The 21713-nt window shown below is 37.4% G+C and overlaps 1 protein-coding gene across 1 annotated transcript in view; it reads left to right on the top strand.

The window, feature by feature from the left end:
- Nucleotides 1-21713, top strand: part of LOC140649496 (FRAS1-related extracellular matrix protein 2-like) — a 115893-nt gene that overhangs the window by 74364 nt on the left and 19816 nt on the right. The window contains exons 3-6 of the mRNA XM_072856827.1: nucleotides 8732-8878; nucleotides 11641-11871; nucleotides 14610-14735; nucleotides 15657-15908. Coding sequence (XP_072712928.1) covers nucleotides 8732-8878; nucleotides 11641-11871; nucleotides 14610-14735; nucleotides 15657-15908 — 756 coding nt within the window. The remainder of the gene's footprint in view (nucleotides 1-8731; nucleotides 8879-11640; nucleotides 11872-14609; nucleotides 14736-15656; nucleotides 15909-21713) is intronic.

The raw sequence follows: 21713 nt of genomic DNA, 5'->3' as shown, positions 1-21713 counted from the left end.
AAACTGTCTGCAGTTCATTGGATACCAGCAATTACATTCCAGGCAAGCCAAGTCCATAATGCTGGGAAGTGTGTGTTTTCTCATGAGAAGTCAGAGAAAGCATTGTTTTAGTCCCTAATCACTAGGGGCTAGTTTAGGGGGTTGGTTTTGGTTGTTCTGCAAATATATTGAGTTACAGTGGCAGAGAGAGTGCAGAAGGGTGCAGAGTTCAGCAAGTTATTTTAGTGATTGGAGTCCATTATAGCACATTTGAAAAAGACTTATAAAGGTGAAGCATTTTATTGGGTTTCTAATTGGATAAAATTATTAGGTTAGCTTATGCATTGTTGAAGTCAATTCAAAACATTCTAATGGCATATTTTATGTGCTGGGTTTATTTATGCATTTCATTTCTGCAAATAGTTTTTCTATATGAAATTAAGGCCATTTTACAGGATATGCCTTTTCTGATGATCTTTCATAGCAGAGGGAATAGCATATGATGTGTTGCCCCAATGCACTGAATAAAGAACGTTTATTATCTATTTTATAGGTGGGGTTTTATTTAATAGTTTGGCAGACAAGATTTACTTGAGACCTTTGCTTTTTAACCTGGAACTAGAATGTACTGGGACTATGACATAGTATAGCAAATCAGAGTTGATGAAACTATGTGTCTTGAGCTGAACATATAATATCTTCTCTGTATTTATTCTGACTAGCAGAATCACCTAAGATTATATGTTCCTTCTCTAGTCTGGCAAAAAACATGTTCATACAAACCATGACTAATGACTAGCAAATGGTGTGGGGATCAAAAAACTTGGGAAGTGCTAAAGTTGGAAACAGGGAGCTCCAAGGCTAAATGGAGGATCATGATGTTTGGGATAAAGATTTCTGCATTTCACATCAGATTTAACTTCTAATAAAACTGTTGAGGTAACTTTATCCTGGTATATATTAACTAAGTTGGCTTGGCACAGAAGGAGGCTAATCAGAGGATGAACAAATGAAACAGATGTCTAAAGATGGACAATTCCCTTTTCTTTCCTCTCTCTGTGTCTTTGTTTTCTCTGCAGGTTGAACTCAAGTTCAGGAGTGGGTTTCCTTTTTCAGATGCTTCATGTACCTGCTGCAATGAGGAGATCCGTAGGAAGGAGGATAGAGTAGTGCCGACTTCAGTAACTCTGTCTGAATGAGGCACCCACTAGGGTCAAATATTTTGAACCGAAGAAGAAAGACTGCAGTTCTTGCAGACAGGCAAACAAATCAGCAAGAAGTAGCAGGACCTGGAAAGAACTGAAGGAAGAGGGAGGAAACATATGATTTGTTAAGATGTCTTGCTATGGTTCTAATTATGCCTTACAATGACTCCTGACCTATAGGTGTGGTTGTTAATATTTTGCAATTGCTGTGATTCTCCTTATTAACCTCCTTTTGCAGTCTGTTTAGGAAGGCAGATAAGAAAAGAAAGGAGAAAAGACCAAGAGTAAAATTTTTAAAGGAACTCTTCTTTCTTCTTTCACCACTGTGCTTGTCTGGTTCTATCATTGCTGCACTTTTCTTGGTTTCATCAAAATTCATTCTTCATTAATGTGGGTGATTCTTACTGGGATACCGTTGATATGGCTTATAGCAACCATAGAATTGATGACATACAGTATTATATAGCAATTAACATCATGCAATTCAAATCATTGGTTGTTCTCACCCAAAATCAAATCCCCTTGAGGTACCCATTGGACTTCCCCATCCTTCTGCATTATCCACCAAGTGCACGCAGGTCCTTGAACAAAAGCAATCCCACAGATGGGTTTACCTTTGCCTGAGGCAGGAATAACCCAGACTGTCTTCCCCAGCATATTTTTTATGTGCACTACAGGGACTTTATCCCCTTCTACAGTACATAGAAGTTTTGATTAGGCAGGGCCAGCTCTATTGACAGATCCCCTAGCGTTAACTAACCAAGTGGCTTTTGCTAAATGTGTATCCCAATGTTTGAATGTCCCACCACCCATTGCTCTCAGTGTAGTCTTCAACAGTCCATTGTATCATTAGATTTTCCTGGAAGCTGGTGCATGATAGGGGAAGCGATATACCCACTCAGTGCCATGCTCTTTGGCCCAGGTGTCTATAAGGTTGTTTTGGAAATGAGTCCTGTTGTCTGACTCAGTTCTTTCTGGGGTTCCATGTCGCCACAGGACTTGCTTTTCAAGGCCCAGGATAGTGTTCCGGGCAGTGGCATGGGTTACAGGATATGATTCCAGCCACCTGGTGGTTGCTTCCACCATTGTAAGCACATAGCACTTGCCTTGGTGGGTTTGTGGGAGTGTGATATAATCGATCTGCCAGGCCTCCCCATATTTATATTTCAGCCATCATCCTCCATACCAGAGAGTCTTTAACTGCTTGGCTTGCTTGATTGCAGCGCACATTTCACATTCATGGATAACCTGTGCAATAGTGTCCATGGTCAAGTCCACCCCTTGATCACGAGCCCATCTATATGTTGCATCTCTTCCTTGATGGCCTGAGGTGTCATGGACCCACTGAGCTATAAATAATTCACCCTTATGTTGCCAGTCCAGATCCACCTGAGCCACTTCAATCTGAGCAGCCTGATCCACCTGCTGGTTGTTTTGTTGTTCTTCAGTGGCCCAGCTCTTGGGTACGTGGGCATCTACATGACGTACTTTTACAACCAGGTTCTCTACCCGGGCAGCAATATTTTGCCACAATGCGGCAGCCCAGATGGGTTTGCCTCTGTGCTGCCAGTTGCTCTGCTTCCATTGCTGTAACCACCCCCACAGGTCATTTGCCACCATCCATTAATCAGTATAGAGATAGAGCACTGGCCGCTCTTCTCATTCAGCAATGTCTAAAGCCAACTGCATGGCCTTTACTTCTGCAAATTGGCTCGATTCACCTTCTCCTTCAGCAGTTTCTACAACTTGTCATATAGGAATCCATACAGCAGCTTTCTGCCTCTGATGTTTTCCTACAATACGACAGGACTCATCAGTGAACAGGGCATATTGCTTCTCATTTTCTGGCAGTTTATTATACAGTGGGGCCTCCTCAGCACGTGTCACCTCCTCCTCTGGTGATATTCTGAAATCTTTGCAATCTCACTAGTCCATGATCACTTCCAAAATTTTTAAAGCAACTCTTATTTACCTTTTGTTTGGTTTGTTTTTTATTCTCTATCTTTCTTGTGATTGATGTATGTTCTTTGGCCTGGAAGAATTTATAGAAGTTTTTTTCCCCATTAAACAACCTCACCTAATGACTAAAGAGGGCAGATATGTGGCACCATAAAGCTCTACAAGTACCAGACAGCTGTGTTTGTACAGACTTATATCTTGGGGACACGATGAGTCCGTGTGGCTATGATTATACAGGTTAGGCACTCTTTAGCTGATTCATCTCTGACTGATTATGGCATGGATACCATGTAGGGAAGCCAATATCTGTATCAAGATACATCAATTTCTATGGTGTCAATAAGTGAACACTGTGGTGTAGTTGTATGCTTTTGTTTATGAATTAGGGTTCTGGGGTAGCTCCTAGGGACAGCAAAGCTACAATCAGACATTCTTTATGGAACGCCCTTCAGGTTATCGGTGCTCAAGAGACACGATTTAATGACAGAGATATATTTTATACTGTCTTCACATAGCCCAGTGATCTGTGGAGAGAAGAGCCTTCTCTGAGTTCTTTGTGTCATGGTAGAAAGTTCTGACAATCTAGTCTGTATTTCTCAGGGAGGTTTTATGTCTTTTTAAAGATATCTGAGCAGCATGGCTAGAAAGATAAATTATTAAATGGGAATATTCATTTTAATTTTTTTCTCTTTAACCAATTTACTGACCAAGTCCTCTTCCCCCTCCTCTTTTATTCATGTTGAGTAGCTGAAACTGGAGTTTCTGGATGACTTGATCTTTCTAGGAATTTCTGGTTTGATGACCTATGCAAAAATAATATATCACTGTTTTCTGACAGGTGAGCAATTTGCTGACAGGACTCCTACAAAGACTGATTCTAGGTGACATCCATCTTTTGACTTGTCATATTCAAGCAAATCTTTTCAGAGTATATTGTCCTCAGCAGCCTCAGTCAGGCATGAAGTCACAGTCACGAAGTCACTTCGTGACCCACCTTACTCTAGATCCTTAGCCTTAACTCCTTACAAAGTTTTTGACTTTGTGCCTCACAACTCTTGCCATCTCATTTCTTTTGAGTGTCTCACTGCACCACGTCCTGTCTAGCATCTTCTGATTTAGAACTGCTGCACTCTGATCTCTGGAAAAATCCAAGAAATAGGTTTTCATGCATCACTATAGCAATGTCTTGCCAGCCACATCTCATTGATATATAAGCAAAATTACTTTGGATTTGCCTTATTGTAACATGGCCCTCCTTCCTTTTGCTTAGTTTTAAAAGGACTCTGGTAATGGCTTCCCTCTCCAAACTTCTGATGTATTTGTATTACAAGCACTTGTCTGGGAGAGGAACAAAAGCAAAACTGTCATTGAGGTATAGTACCTTAATTATTTGCCTAGCAGCTAAATGTTTGACTATGCCCAAGGGAAGTGCTAGTGAGCAATGCAAAATTCATTTGCCTATAGAAATGTTATTGTAGAGCAGATAATTCATTTAATAGGAAACCAAATTAAGATGGCATGTGCAGTTTTATTTCTGATGTTTTATAATTTCTGAAAGCTATACTCTTAATATTCTTTACAGACCTTATGTTTGCCTGGTGCTTGGCTCTACTATGTTGTACAAAAGGCCCAGTTTCGTCTAGTTCAGGCACGGTGGAATACATCTTACCCAACATTAGATGACTATAATAAACTTTAGATGACTACAGTGTAACTCATCGCAACAGGCATCTTTAACAGCTGCTGAGGAAAAATGGACATATTTCTGCATATTATGAGGCACAGCTAATCTCATTCAAAAACAGATGCCTAAAATAAGTCATAGCCTTACAAAATGCGTCTTTCTCACTTTTGGCTATAAAGACAATTTAGGATTTCTAACACAAAAATAAGTACCTGAAATTAGATAAGATGTATTGTATGCTTCCTGGTCTATTGTGTCAGACGTCTGTAATAATAATAATAACAATAATAACAACAATAGTAATAACAACAACAATATCGGTTTTATTCTTTGGGGACATTGGACCATGAAATGGCTTGTATAATTTAGAAAACATTTCTTCTGAACACAAAAAGCACAAAATGAAGAAAGCAAGATCTAAAATATCTAAATTCTTTTCTTAAAATTCTAAATCTGATGGTTTTAGTACTGCACATTCTAAAAGGTGAACAATACCTATTTCAGGGGCAGAAGTAGGCCTGTAGAAATGAAGGCTTGCTGGAAGCCCCCTAGAAATAATACTTTCATTTTGGTTTGGTTTTTCTACTCTAAGAAAAAAATAGAAAGAAACTGCTGAAAGCAAGAAATAGGTGGAATTAAGACAATGTTAAATCTTTCATATTGCCTTTCTTGTGCTTTTTGCTTCCTAAATTTCATCCTCTCATTAGGTTTCTAACTCAGTATACTTCAACATTTTCCATAGTATCAATGACAGGAATGAACTAGTTTGGTAGCTGGCTACTGAAATTTCTCCATATGACTGTTCCTTTTAAACAGCTGGGATTTTTTTTCTTGTATAGTAATTTTTATGTGTTCCGTAATTATGTGCAGATGTAGATTACATTTAAGGTTGAACTATTTAAGACACTAGAGATGAAACATAAGAGACCTGTGTGTAAATAATCTGTAGATTGTGTGCCTGTGTCCACAACACGTTTAAACCATTAGTTCTTTGGACAGTAGAAAAAATGATACCGGATTTCCTATTGCTTTCCATCCCCTGGCTGGAATCTCTTCTGTCTAAAAAGATACAAACTCTGCTAGAAGCTTTTCCTTCAGCTGGGGGGTTTCCGATGTCTGACATTCTCATTTATAGTAAGCTCATGCAGCAGGATTTTTTCTTAGTAGTGATACTAATAGGTTCTCTCTCCTCTAATTGGCAGTAAACTTTCATTCCTTTTATATCTTAGAAATTGTTATCCCTCTGTCAAATTATGTTTAAATTGGGTAGTGTGTTCAAGGGTGGCACACAAGTGGCTTTTCTCACTAGATTAAAGAACGAGATATATTCTGTTGCATTTGTCCCAAGAAACTAATGGGAAGACATAACATATGGCTAACCTAATGTAAGTGCTGGTATAGCTAACACTGTAGTTACTGGTTTTCTTGTGGTGCTCATTACAGTTTTTGGTATGTGTGTTTGTAGCCTTCCCCTTTGTCAGTAACAATAGAGATCAAAAGAGCAGAAACAAGCAGGGCAAGGAGTGCAGCGTGATACTCCAGTAACCATTTCCCTCCTTTTGTTTACACAATACCATAGCCTTTATGTGAGATTACGCAAGTGTGGTGGCCGTTTTTTCCCAGTAGACAGGTCAATAAAGAAATATAGAGGCTTATCTTTGAAGCAGAGTGGAAGCATATGGAAGGACTGCCTAATTTTTCAGGGAGTAGAATGGAAGGAACTGGAAAGGGAAAACCAACCTCCATTTGGCTCTTCCTCCAGCAGTTAAGACATGTGTGAACTGAAATACTTAGATATGTTTCTCTGCTGTTCAAAGGAATTACTTTATTCACTGGCTTGTGTACAGAAGTGTTAATTTCTAAAGGGAAGTCCTTGCACATTTCAGGCAGTCATTACCTGAGCAAACCTTGTTCTGTAGCAGCACCTTGTGGGAAGGAAATCAGACTACAGCCTCTCACACAAGCCAGCGTTCCTAGAAGACAGTTGCTGAGTGAGCATCTGCCTTCAGTGAGCTGAACAGATTATTTTATTCTTGCTGTGGGAATTAGAGGATTCTCCTGAGCAATAACAAACACATCCAATAGGATGATATACAGAACTTGATTTGTCATGCCCTTTTATCTGTGGCATCCAGAATCCCTACACTGACAAGTGTATGTTTTACTGTGGAGATGGAGGTAAACTATACATAAGGAAGTAAAGCTGTGCTATATTTTATCAGAAATGTGTTAATCTAATTTGAGATACTCAGTCTGTTGTACAAATACTTGGTTTATAGTCAGTGAAATGGGTGCTAGCTCTTTTCAGCTATTACCTTTGCAACTGAAAAAAAAGCTACATTTTTAACTGGACCTTAGAGTGCCATCTGTTTGCATTTGCTGTTTCTGGATTGCTTTTTTAGACTAAGAAAAACTCTATGAAGCCTGCCATGTCAGTAAACACTTCCTGCTGCTTTACAGTTGTACAAATCCCATTAATTGTAGACACACAGCTTCATTTCTGCTGGGAACAAGAGATTTAGGCTGAGACATGCTCAGATTTTACGCTGGTGCTTAGTGTTTTGCAGCTGGAGTTAAATGGCTTCCATATCATCCCCTCCAAAACTTTGAGGGATGCTTCCTATATTCCTGCATTGCTTTGGCTTCAAAAAAGGGAGCCTACTTCTGCTGATAAATATATGGGCATTTTTGTTTGAGGAGGACTGTGAGGGTTCTTCCAATTATGGTAAGAGGAAATAACAGTTTCAACTTAAGGACAACACTATCAACAGCTGGCAGCCAGAGATGCTGACTTGGTCCATGTTAACCGTTCAGTTTCCCTAGCTGAGTGTACTGCTTGCTGTCCTGAGCTTTCAATTCCCACTGTTTGCACAGAAACCATCGATGTTCAGTGAGACTGCAGGGAAGCTGCTGTGCTACTGATACAGTAGAGACCTTGGAAAGGATCCCTGGAGCCTGCTTTCATCACCAGGAACATGTTGCTACAGTTGTGCCTGTGTAAAAAGAACTGTGAGGACACCTTTTGGTCTATTGAAAATTGTCTCTCAAAACACATCTCAGGAGCTTACTTAGTTGGGGGCATTCATCATATCATGGAGACAGGTCATTGCAAATAGTTTAAGAGAATTCCGATAAGCATTTGTATCTCTCTGAATCTTCTTAGGTGACACAGGCAATCATACTTAACCCAACAGTTACAAGCATGTAAGCTTAGGAGGGCATCAGCATAGCTATAAACTGTGGCATGTATCAGGGATACTTAATCTTGTTGAAACCATTTCCTAGAAAGATGTGAAAGCTGTTCCTAAAATCATACAGTGCTGATGCATAAATTCTAAACCAGTAAGAGCAGAAAATGTTAGGTTTAGTGAACAAAATACTGAGTTTTAGAAGCAGGCTACATGGGTAAATGCAGTCTAAAAGATGGTAGATATCATCTCCAGTCTCTCAGGATACTAAGGATCTTCCACTGCTTCTGGCAGTCAGATCATATAGAGGAAGTTCTGCGTGATGTCCTACATTGTGTGCTGTTTGGAAATACCAATACAGTTCTGCAGAAACTTGGATCATCCACAATTTTTGTAATTTCTAAAAAAGGCATCCCAAATATATTTTGATTAATTCTTGTTCTTTTTCCCTTGAAAAAGAAGAAAATTAGCATACTCTGGAATGAATGTGACTAGTTTGTATGCATCTAAGATGAAATTTATTCCTATATGTACCAAATGTATCATGGTTGAGTTCTTTACTTGTTATTTCTTAGTTTTAAATCTTTAAAACCTGTAATTTTCAGCTAAGGTACACATCTTACCGAGGATACAAGCTACATTAAACTCAAAAGACAAAGTAGTATTTAACAAAAAATAAAAATGAATAAATATATCTTTATCATTTTGTTTTGCAGGAGGCAATAAGCTGAAGAATCAACATTTTCGCCTAAACTGGGCATGGATCTCCTTAGAAAAGGAGTATTATTTAGTAAATGAAGACTCCAAATATCTTGATGTTGTTCTTAAACGGAGAGGTTACCTGGGAGAAACCTCTTTTATAAGTAAGTTCAATTTTAACCTTATCAATTACTTCTATAAATCACTGGCCAGCTAGTTGGTAAAATGTATCAATACAGCTATATCCTTTTACTAGTGTTTCATACTAAGCAAGCTACATATAAAGGAGTATGTTTATTTATTAAAGCATGTATCTTTTGTTATGCTAAGTATATGATTTCTTTCATTATATGATGAAATTTTCACTTTTTTTTTTTGTCTTCTGCAATTAATTTTTGACTTAACAACCCAGGACCCAATCCTTCTTTCTCTGATTTGATTGATACCACTGTTGTATTTGTTTCACAGAATACAGTTCCTGTCCAGATTTTATTTTTCCTGTAATGAGAAAATACAGTTGTAGCAATTGGGAAGACAACAATAAACGTAGATCATTTTCCAGGAAGGCTATTGTGAGCTGGTCTGATTAGCAGCTACGAGCATTAGGCTCATTTTCTTCAGTCAATGTTGGCAGTCAACTGAAGCTGATACAGGAGGTGTTGAAAGCTGTTTGCAGTGTCTGGGGAGTGAAAAAGTGAAAAAAGATTGTGTTATCACATTCTGCTACCTCACACCTGTCTCTAGCTTCTGGATCTGTTCCCATCCTCTTCCTAGTGATGCATGTGGACCAGGGAGCATTATCCTTGTACAGTTTCATGTTGAAACCTATGGTGAGCTTACACTGCTTAGAAAATGCACTGAGTTTAAAGCTGATTTTGCAGAGATATGTAAGCACAGAGATATGTACCTGGCATGGAGCACAAGTTCATGCTTAGAAATCAGGTTTCTGTTTAAGTCTTTTTCTGAATAAAAATCTGAGTTTCAGGTATTGACATGTACTTAGGACACCTATTTTGGCATGAGATTTAAGGGATATAGCCACTAACTAACTGGATCTAACTTAAAAGGCTCTGTTTTGAACAGTGGACTAACTTTTAAAGAAAGTAAAAGAATAAAAGAGATGAATGAAATGCAAAGTTAAGGATGTGTGGTTTAAATTAATTACTAGTACTTATAGGAGATCAGTATGCCAATGACCTTGACTTAATAAACACGTCTCTGAACTAAGGTTGTGGGTGAGGGACCAAGAGGAAAAAAGAGAACAAAAGAATGCAAAAGAAGGAACAACAAGATAACTATAAACCAATGAAATGCTGTGTGATAAAAGTTACAGAGCAACCAATAATGATCCTTTGCTTTTGATAGAATGGGTGTCTTTAGCGTGAACGCTGAATCAAACTGCTTTTTGTGTATCTAGGGAACAACCGGAACAACCATTCCATACATGTCTTGTAGGATTGCCTATAGATGAGGTAGGGTTAATACAAAAAGAAGCAAGTGGAGTGCTAACTGCAGATAAATGTAATTCTACCACCAGTAATGTTAGCGCCTGCTTTGCGGGTTGAGATAAGTGGGTGGCTTAAATCATTATTAAAAACTGGGTTATTGGTTATCGGTATAATGATCTCCTATAGGTACTGATTAACAGATACTGATTTGACTTCTGGTCCTTCAAATAGAGTGTTTACAAAATTTTCTACCTATGGATTCAAGTTCAGTTTCTGAATTGAGCTGACTCAAAATCAAGCAAAAGCAGTTTGAATAACTTGCCTCTGACTACCTTAATCCTGCAAAATGGAATTTCAGGGTTGGAAAGAACATAAAAGATACCGGTTAAGATGCTTACTGGCCTTTCTGGTCCATGGGCAGTGCCAAAGGGGCTGAAGGGTTATGGATGTTATGTAAAATATTGGCTATGATTTAGGAGGAGGCACAAGCAGGAAGCACGAAAGGCAAGGTTTGTAGGGAAAGGTGATATGTTTTAGTACATTAAACAATACCATTGGAAGAAACAGGCAGAGAAGGGAGAAGTTTTAAGTTTTCTGAAAATCTGAGAAAGACCTTTAAGATTTGAGTGGTACTGTGGGGTTCAAACAGAGGCCAAATGCGTGAGTTGGGGATAGTTCTGAAGGACTGTCTAATTTCCATGAAGGCCTGTCAGACAGCCTTAAACCGGGAGGGAAATGCCAATGAAAAGCCATTTTAGAGCAGCCTGGATCTGAGGCTGTAAGTTCTGTGCTGTCTGGGTGGCATGAGCTGTATTGGATTTTATCCCTTGGCTTTGCAGTTTCAACTTGACTTGAGTTTAATGATTGTCATTATGCAAACACTGAAATGAGAGGGTAATCATTTAAAAAAATGCTTATTGTAGTGGGAATTACCATAATGGTTCAGATTTTACATCTTCTTTCATCCTTATTCTGTATGTTTTACCCCTTTGTGTCTTTGTGTTTTCCTTAGCTTTCTCCTTGAAGGCTGAACTTTCCAGGTGTGTTTTTGTTTTTTCTAAGAGAAATAAATATTTTTGAATGTTTCAGACAGCATGTTATTTAGATGTTCTGGAACAGAAGAGAACACAGAAGGTTAAGGGTTGGGGGGGAGAGAATCTGTTGGCCCTTTTGGGCATCCATAGTTGAATTATGGAGAAATGGAAACTTGACTGTAACCTCCAAGACTGTAGAGTTTTTCTAGTAGTTAGTTTTGCTTTGGCTAATTCTGTCCAAACTGCCTTTCTTAATGTTAACTGATGTGCTTCCACCTCTATGTGTGACACCAATATAAAATTCATCAACAGTAACAGAGTTGGCTTGGACACTCTCAAGTTGTGAAAAGTATATTTTTCTAGAACTTCTTTTTTTAAAGATGACATAATGAGATAAAAGTTACAAGTGATGTTTTTAATGACCAGAATTTCTGATTTTGGCAGGTATTAGCACCAAAGATGGTACTGCCAAGAAAGATAAAGACTTCAGAGGAAAAGCCCAGAAGCAGGTGCAGTTTAATCCTGGCCAGACCTTAGCTACATGGCGAGTACGGATTTTGAGTGATGGTGAACATGAACAGTCTGAGTCCTTTCAAATTGTTCTTTCTGAGCCTGTCATGGCAGTTCTGGAATTTCCTGATGTATCGACAGTGGAAATTATTGACCCAGGAGATGGTAAGAACCTTTCCAGAACTGTACTGTCAATATGTGCATATACCAAAAGATAAACTGGAGGGCAAATGCTATGAGTAACAGTGGATAGTGAAGCTTACCTTTCCTCAGAATATTTCTGAGGACAGACTTGGGCATTGGGTAGCCATTTGTCCTATCATTTTAGGTGATTCATGACTATGTAACTAAGGTAGCATGCTCTGATGAAATACCTGCATTTTCCTATGATATATTATTTCTAGGGTTTTTGTTTTGTTTAGTTTTGTTTTCATTTTAGGTATGATAGGTTTTCAGTTCAATGTGTTTGCAAACAGAGTGTATCTGCACAGGTGGCTGGAGGGTTACTTGATTTACTTTGCCATAATTAATGTGGGAGAGGATGGTACAGGACAGTCCAGGCTGGATGGTCCCAACAAGTTTGGGTCTTGGAGCAGACTCATTGCATCAGTTAGGCCTTAATGCTGTGAAGCTCAGTAAGGGTAAGGTTCACTAGACCAAGTACAGCACAAGCTGTGTCAAGAACAAATAAAATTATCATTAAACGTAAATGAAGAAAGAAGCTGATTAAAAGAAAAAAAAAGTAGAATGTGCTGTGGTTGTTTTGCTTTTCAGTTGCATGCAGACACTTGAACCCATGGGCCATGGTCACACAAAACTGTCCTCAAGGAATATTTAAAGTATTAGATGACTGTAACAGCTTGCTTTATATAGTCTTCCCTAATTAACATTTGAAGAAGACTGAGCAGGAAAACTGTCAGAGGTTTCTTAGTTCCTAGTTACAAATGCAAGTTAAACCAGAGGTTATCTGGCATATATATTTAGACACTGAGAAAAATAGTGCTTAACTTGAAAAGCAGTATGTATGAGACAGAGAAATTACTTGAAAATGTGTTAAATCTCTCTATCTTTTCTATGATCAGTGAGATAGCACGACTCAAGATAATTGTCTGAGTCTTCTTAATGCCAACCATAGTTTTTTCTATTTCTTATATTAAGGTAAATTTTTTACAGTCCCAGAGAATTTGTAGTAATTATACATAAAGTGAAGTTGAGTAGGAGAAAATCAAATGCACAACTGCAAATCAAGGAATACCTACAGGAAAAAATATAGGGAGACCTTTGAGGGGAAGGACCAGGTTTCCTAATCATCTTTTAAAGTACAGGGTATAACAAGTTCAGATGCTAACTGAATAGGAACCATCAAAAGTTTTATGCTGCTTCCAGTCAAAATGATTTTAAAATTCATTGATTTGAATGGTGTAGTCTTAGCACCAAAATAATGAGCTTGTTTGGAAAGCTGTACCAGCCCCTTGGTATATGGGACATTAGTTAATGTTTTATTCCAAAAAGAGATTGTATGAGGACATGTTTTCTTATACTAGCTGAGATGATGTAGATTATTCTCCTCTGAGCTTTTATGTTGTTCAAAAGGTCTTTGATAGTGTCATTTTACTCCTAGTTGGATAATTATGAGAGAGACAGGAAACAGAACAAATCAGATTCCTGCATTTTTTTTGAAGTATAGAGTTTTTCATTTTGTCGACTTAATTCTAAAGGGAGAAATAAAAGGAAAAAGTTTTTTTTTTAGTGTTACCTTCTGTTTTACTTTAAAACAAAAAGGTAGGGACTTGGTGTTTTTCACATTGAATTTTTGACTTGCTGGAATAGTGAAAGTGTCTAGATCTTATCAAACCTGAATTACGGCATTTTTAAGGAAGGCTTTTACCTTAAGTCATGCTAGTAGTATTTTCCAGTTGGAGAAATAAAACCTGGAACATGTTTTCAAAGAAGTCACATGACAATTTTCAGAACATTGTTTGCCGAAGTACTCTGAAATAATGAAAAAAATTGCTTTGTGCAGTCAGCTGATACCACTTGATTTGATATTATACAGAATTATATTCTGTTTGGGTTGCAGTCATATTAATGAAACTGTAAAGGTGCTTTATAATTACATGCATAACCACCTTTTGTTCTTGAGTATTTGAGGGAATAAGAACAAAATTGATCCTGAATCCTAGTAACAGCATAAAACTCAGCAATCTGTTTATATGAGTATAAAATAATGAAGGGGTTTAAAATGCATTTTAGTGTCATTTTTCCCTGAAAACAGATCTGACATTCTTCGGTCTGATACATTTTAGGGTGATGTTGCTCTCCAGACTCCACTGACTGTATTGGCTAGCTCTCCTTTGAGTAAAACAGGAGTATAGACATGTAGCCAACTCAAATCAAATCTCCAAGTCAAAGTAAGATAGAAAGAGCTCAATCTTGCATCCTCAATGCCAAATGATTTTCAGGGTTATCTTGATGGAGTAAGATAAAGAATGGCCTTGCAGAACCACTGCCTGTGTGTGAGCTATGTTATTGATACTTCTGTGATTAACAGTTAATAATGAAATAGCATGGAAATAATAAAAATAAAGACCTTGTGGACATATTCTCCAAACACTGTCTTGCACCATTAACACTAGATAAGTAAATTAGTCACATTAGAGACTACTTAGTAAGGACTTGTAAATTCAGGCCTAATGATCTGATTTTATTTTACATTTCTGAAAGACTAAGAAACTCTACTTCTTTCACCCTCCAAGTTTTTCTTAAAATTTATCATCATTGCTGATAAATATGAGTTATTTGTTATTTAGCACTTTAGAATATGATAAAATGCTCCTAGCTATTTTATAGGTGACTTTATGAGGCCATAAATCTACATAAACAAATGTGTCTGTTCTTTGCAGAATCAACTGTCTTTATTCCTCAGTCCACCTATATTATTGAAGAAGATGTTGGTGAATTATTTATTCCAGTCAGAAGAAGTGGAGATGTGAGCCAGGAACTGATGGTTATCTGCTACACACAACAAGGTAACAGAATCTACTATAGAAAAAAAAAGGCAAAAATGGGAGAGAGACAGAAAAGCAAAAAGAGTTGTTCCATCTATTGCATAATAAAATTGTTTATAACTCTGTTAATTACTTTTTCATCTAAATATCTTCAGTCTCAACTGGAAATGTATTCATCTTTGCAATCTGTCTTAGAGTATTATTGAATACAGCAGAAAAATTATCATGTTCCAAATTTCTGCTATTTGTTAGGAGGTGAAGAGGATCTGTGTTCTTTATGTTTGTGCAAGATTTTTATATGCAGCCCCATATGTCTGAAAGTGATCAGAACTGAAAGCACTGCAGTGATTGCCCAGGATATCCTTTACTTGTTTGTATCTTGAAAAAATTGGTATAAAATAATATTGCTTAATTGTCATCCTTCTCCTTCCTCCATCTGTCAATCTCCTATTGTTTATATCCACACAGAGCATGGGGTCTCCACACCTGTGCTTTTATTGTTATTTTTCACCTGGAGAGGTGAAGCAACATTTTTGGTGAGGTGATCTGGAATAAAAATAATTTGTTTTCATCAAATTCTCTGTGCTTATAGTTAATTTCTGGTCTACTGATATCTTCAACTGAAAAAATATACTAAAGGAGTTCATTTGTAGTCCTCACAGGGTCTCCTTTGTCAATCTGTGTCTCTTGTGATAGACTACAATATTCCTTCTGACTGAAAAACTGCAAATGAATTTGAGGAGCCATGTGCTTGCATTGCATCATATAGCAGAAGTAGTTTGTCCAAGGACCTCAGAAATGTAGCCTGGCCAGAGGTTTCAGCCCATCTTATCACTTAAAAGTAAACAGAAATTAAAAGATAATGAAAATAGAATTCAGCCTCTGTGAGGAGTTTGTTATAACCAGGGTATGTATAGTGACTGTTTTCCTTTTATGCCACAGGAACAGCATCTGGCACTGCCCCAACCTCTGTACTTTCTTACTCTGACTACATATCCAGACCTGAGGATCACAACAGCATTCTACGTTTTGATAAAGACGAACGAGAAAAAATGTGTCGGATAGTCATCATAGATGATTCATTATATGAAGAGGCTGAGACCTTTGATGTTTTGCTGAGCATGCCGATGGGTGGAAGAATTGGTGCAGAATTCCCGAGCACTCAAATTACCATTGTACCTGACAAGGATGATGGTAAGACATCATGTAATAAAGTGATATTCCCAGTCCAGGACAGAAACTACAGGTAGCATCACACAGAAATCAACATGTAGAAGTTGGATTTTTGCACTTCTTCCTGGTGGTTAAAACACATTTTGCTTCCGTCTTGAGATGTGAAAATACTGCTAGAAAGCTATGTGAGTTTTTTAAAGAATTTACTATTGATATTTTATGGTTTGAGAAATCACATGAGCAAATTGGGAGTGAGGAGATGCACCTTTCCATTCTATCACAGTAACAAGTGTAATTCAAAATGTCACCCTGCATGTGTGATTAAGAGGTTGTGTCCACAAAACCTTCAAGCCCATTGCATTATGCTCCAAAAGGCCCTATTGGAGGTCCTGATGGACCAGAAGCCATCTAGCAGCTGCTAAGAGGCAAGCTAGATTCCTTCTGATTTGATGCTGCATTTAAATTTCTGCCTAGAAGTGTCCATGTATGCTTCCTATGTCTTTTTAATAAAGCAAATAATCAAAAGACAGTAATGCTTTAGAAATCCCCTCCATAAGGAAATGCTAACAGAATAATGTCCTTTTTTCAAGCGATCAATAGCCTTGAGATATTGCATTGAAAGGGACACTTCTGGTGGTGATTAGAGAGAGGTCTGTGACTAAGGAAGAGTAGAATCAGCACACTGTATCACCAACTGCTTTGGAAAATATGTGTAAATATCATTACAGCCTCAAGCCTCTCTTTCAGTGTCCCTAGCATTGGTGTGGCAACTCTCTTTCTGGGAGTGGTAGCAAAAAGGTTTCCTGGTACAATTGCTCTCATTTATGCATGGAGTTTGGAGGCTGACACCTCGACTGTAAATTCTGTGAAAGGAATAGTGATAAGCTATTTTAGTCCCTCTCTATGAGGCCATAAACCATCCATTGTGACACTGTCATATTTCCTAAAGACTAATGTGAGGAATTATATAGTACAGTAATCTTTGAAAGTCTGATGCCAAGATAGATGGTTATTATCAGCACAGTGATTTCTCCCTAGTTAAGGATATAAAAGGCAGCTCCTAAAGGCAGGAAGTTGACACCCATCTAATTGCATCGTAAATACTCAGTCTGCCTAAAATTTCTTGTGTAATCCTGTGACAGAGGTGACTGGTTTTTTTGAGCATTTGGGTAATCATATAGCATTAATGAATACAACAGTTTGAAATAACACTTCTTGTAAAGTAACAGAACATAAACCAAATGCAAGCTGAAATATAAATATGTTTATCTGACTTTGCTATGATAGCAAATACAGGTTTATTTGTGTAGGTTTTTTACAGCAATTTGATTTTTTGAACAATTTTGATGAATTCATGAAGTTTACAGTTTGTGGATAGCAGAGCATAGAATATTGGGAGAGTAGCTATAAAAAAATATATCCATGAAGAAGCTGATTACCCAGCTTTTGAAGGTGTTCTGACTGCTTAAAATGTATATGGAAAGTTTGGGGTGGGGAGAATGTGAGATACATTTTGGGGTGGGAGTTTGGGGTGGGGAAAGTTTGGGGTGGGGAGAATTTGGGGTGGGGAAATTAGAGCATCTAACTTCAGTGGGAACCTCAGTGCCTGGGAGGGAACACTTTTATATACTGTTTTTAGCATTTAAAATAACATATTGTCGTTCATAGGCTTATACAGTCATTTTAACAGTAACCTAGAATGACTTTGAATAAGAAATGATGAAAGTTAATAAATCACAACGTAGTATAGAACTTAACAGTTTATGAAACTCCCACAAGATATTAGGGAAGTTAACAAGAAATCTCCTTTATTTTAACACTGCCATTAGAAAACGTGAGAAGTAATTTGGTTTGTATACCACCGTTCAGTTTTAAGTATAATATTTGCTGCATTTATGAGCACAACTTGCCTCAATGCTACAAACTTTTAAACAGGAATTATTTAATAAATAAAATAATAATAATCTTACAGGATTTATTAAAAAAGCTGGGGAAGTGTTTGGGACATTAGAGTAGAACATTTTCATTATGTAACAACTGAAACATCTGTTGGTAAAAGTAAACAATATTTTGGATATTGTACGTATAAGGCGGCTTTGAAGGATAAGTTTGGATCATTTTTTACAAACATTCACTTGTCTTTTTGCACTTAAAATATTGCATGTTTCATGTTTGAAATAATGTGACAGAACTCCTTTTTTGCTTTCTGTATCAGTGAAAGTATTCCCACAAAAAATTCCAGAGCATTCAAAAACCTACTGACAATTCACTTACCAGTAAAGTTTTCTACCACATGCTTTTAGTTTGCACAAATACATAATGCATGGTAACAGAAAAGTCTATATGCATTTTGTTTCATCTGAGATCTGTTGTGCTGCCTGTTCTATAAAAAGCAGAGTACAGACTACAGAGTAGATAAACTGTAAGTTATACCTTACATATTTATTTATGTATTCACACACACGTATACATATATGCTTATTTCCAGTTGTGTATATACACACATATTTATGTAATGTGTGAGCGATTTAACACCCTGGCAGTCACGATTGAAATTCTGCATAAATAAGCAGGGGATTTTAAGCAGCATTGGTTATTATTGTTTGCAGTGCACAAAATTAATTTTAATAAGTTAAAACAGTATGCTATGTGAAATAAAAAGCCTTTTCTTTAGCTTATAACAATAAAATTTCATTCAGAAAATGCCTAAGAAGTGGATAAAAGCTTTGTCACATATATGCCTATGAGCTATAGTAATGTTATCGTACTAAATTCTGTAGTCCACTTCAGTCTCCTTACTTCACATCTACTGATATATTTTTCTCATTGTTTAGCTGGGGCTAAACCAGGACATTTGTTTAAATTCATCTTCTACTTAACAAAGTTTCTTTGGACGAATGTCACAGCATGTCATTAAGTTGTGATTTCTCCAAGTACTGTGACTGGATTAACATTATACATTGACTTCTTCAGGTCAAAAGACACAAACAGAAAAGGTCAAAGTTTAATAATACTACATGAGATCTTTCCTGTGGAAGTCAAGTCAGCACTAGCAACATTACCTTATCTCCTCTGGCATTCAATGCAAGTTAATTAGGAAACATTCACCTTCAGTACCTATCATCAAAGTCTTTTCTTCTTCTTTTATTTCTAGAGAAGGCCCTTAGGGTCTAACTAAAATAGCTGAGTTGCTATACAATCATGACAATAAACAGAAAGTAAAAGAGGTGTGCTCAATTTTCTAGTGAACCAGAGTATATTAAAGAAATTCCTGGCAACTGAATACATTAATTGGGGATTATACAGTTGTGTGGTGCTGCCAAAGCAAAATCTGAAAAAAAATCATAGTATGTAGAACATGCACAGGTATTTATATATTGATAAAGGTATTTTTAAAATTGGTGCTGTTGGGACATTTCTTACTTTGGAAGGGACTTTTCCTATGAATACACAACAAAGTTGTACATGGTAATCTTGGATTCAAAGTTACATGTGCCACTACAATTTAAGCACTAAAACATAAAAACATGGATCTGTTTGAGTCAGAGGTGATAGTTACTAGCCATGAAACACTGGAAGAAAAACATGCAAGGGAAAGACCTATGCAAATCATCTTCTTTTGAGGTGGCAGTAATCTCACTTGATATTAGCCATCTGTACATTTAGACATCTCGTTCAAGCTGGGATCCTTCCATAGTTAATGAAAAGATAGGTGTACTCCCAGGAACCATCCCATTCTAGAAATATCTAAACTGTTGAGATCCATCACCATGTGTACGTTGTGCATCTGAATGCCTTGATTTCTGACAGTAGGTATAAACCCTACCCTTAGAAATTTTAATTTGCCGTTCATCCCAAAGTCATAAGCGCTACTGGGCATGAAGGAAGGAATTCTTTCTAATTTTGTGTTGAAACAGCTCCTACTATGAAATGCCATTAAATAACAGAGATACATAGCTATTCCTGCTTCATAAAATAATTATGATTTCTAAAGAAAAATCTAAAAGAATCTAGTTGAAATCTAAAAAAATGAATGCTGAAGAGTGTTTCAATAGGTATTTAGATATGTTCAAGATAAAATCCAAAACCCAACAAAAAAATTCAACTGTTTTCCATACAAATGTGAACTTGTGTTACTAAATCTATCCAGAATTGGTGGGCTGAACTGCTTGTCTTCATGCCTTTCAAGGATTTGGGGGATGAACAGAAATCCCTGAAGAATTTGAGGTCAGTTGATTGGCTCAGGATGTACCTATCCTGCATGAAGAGCACAGAGTTCAACATAAAGCTCATTCAGAGGAGGCACTTTACATAATAGATCAATATTATGCATCTAGGAAAAGGAAGATAAGGTTGCTGTGCACTTCTCATTCCCCTTGGAAAGAGGAGTCCTGGAGTTTAGTCTCAGACCCTGAAAACACTCAGACCCCAGTCTTCCATGGAAATGCCTTAATCCCCAGGCACTTAGCAACTAAGCAAGATCAGCCTGAAAGTGCTCTCTGTTTTTCCAACTGAAGCTGTGACTCTGAAATCATTTCACAAATATAGAGAAAAAATGAGATAAACTCTTTTGTTAGTATTCATCTGGTAATGAGGAGTCTGTAATTTGTTTCCAACGCTAACAGCGTTGCTGTGTTGTGTGCAACAAGCCTGATACAAAATGCTTTAGTCCTTGCAACAAGGCTTGCAGTCAAAGCTCTGCTCTCCATAGTCAAATGTTTTGATTGTCAGGTTGCTGATTTGGACTCTTTCTTACTTACTCTGTTTTGTATTGTGAGAAAATTTTAAACTCTTGGTTTGTAATCACATTTGGAAACCAGAAGAGAAGAGGTGTGATGAATGCAGAGCTGAAAGTTTGCAGCTAAGAGGAGAATGTGTACAACTACTTTGTTTGCTTCAAGTTTTCTGTCAGTGGCTGTCTTCCCATGTGATTTTAATTCCATGCTACTGTATTTAGTGTTGCCATGAGAGCACACAACCTTACAGACAGGCTGACAAACAGTCATCTTGCCTTAGTGGAATTGTTGAAGCCTCATGCTGTTCACAGCAGGAAGTACATTAAATACATTTGTTCCACTTCATTCACATTAGATGGGCAAGCAGCCGTTCAGACTTCTTCTTGACATTTCTACATCAAGGCTGGGAAAGCAAAGGACTCAGGTTTATGTTGGAGGTTTGCTTACCATTTTCTCTAAACCTACTGAACAGAATCGATCACTCGTATCATCCACATGATAGAGGATAGCACTATATGGGAATATTTTACATCTGAGTAAACTGGATGATGGTATGATCATGGTATGATAATGCAGAAAGCCAATGTTAGAGGTTAAACAGAACAGATTAATTCTTTAGTCTTCTGGAGATTTCTTTAAAACACTTGCTGTCACTCCCCATACAGTTAATTAAACTTTGGAAATCATTAGACCATGTTCTTGAAATCAGTAGCCACTAGCACTTGTCCAACTTGCTTGGAGTAGTAAAGTCCATATTGACATTTACTATCAATAGCCTGAAAAGAGGCAGAATTCAGCTCTGCAATGCTACATTATAAATACATGCTTTGGATTCAGTGTCCCAGTAGGCATACAGTATCAGCTAGCTTTCAGTGTGTGTAATGAGCCAGATTTCCAGCTGATGATAATTAAATATTCTATTAGTAACGTGGTTTGTCAGAGGGACATCCTTATCTCACAAGGCTATCTGGAATTTCCGCTGTCTGCTGAGGCAGGCAATCCAATATGTCTTTTTACTTTCAACAATAGGTTTCGACAATAGCTTGTAACTAAAATTGGGCAAATAGACTGGCAGATATTAACCACCAAG

The sequence above is a fragment of the Ciconia boyciana genome, chromosome 1, assembly GCF_034638445.1.
Source record: "Ciconia boyciana chromosome 1, ASM3463844v1, whole genome shotgun sequence".
NCBI lineage: Eukaryota > Metazoa > Chordata > Aves > Ciconiiformes > Ciconiidae > Ciconia > Ciconia boyciana.
This window is presented reverse-complemented; position numbering and strand designations above follow the sequence as displayed.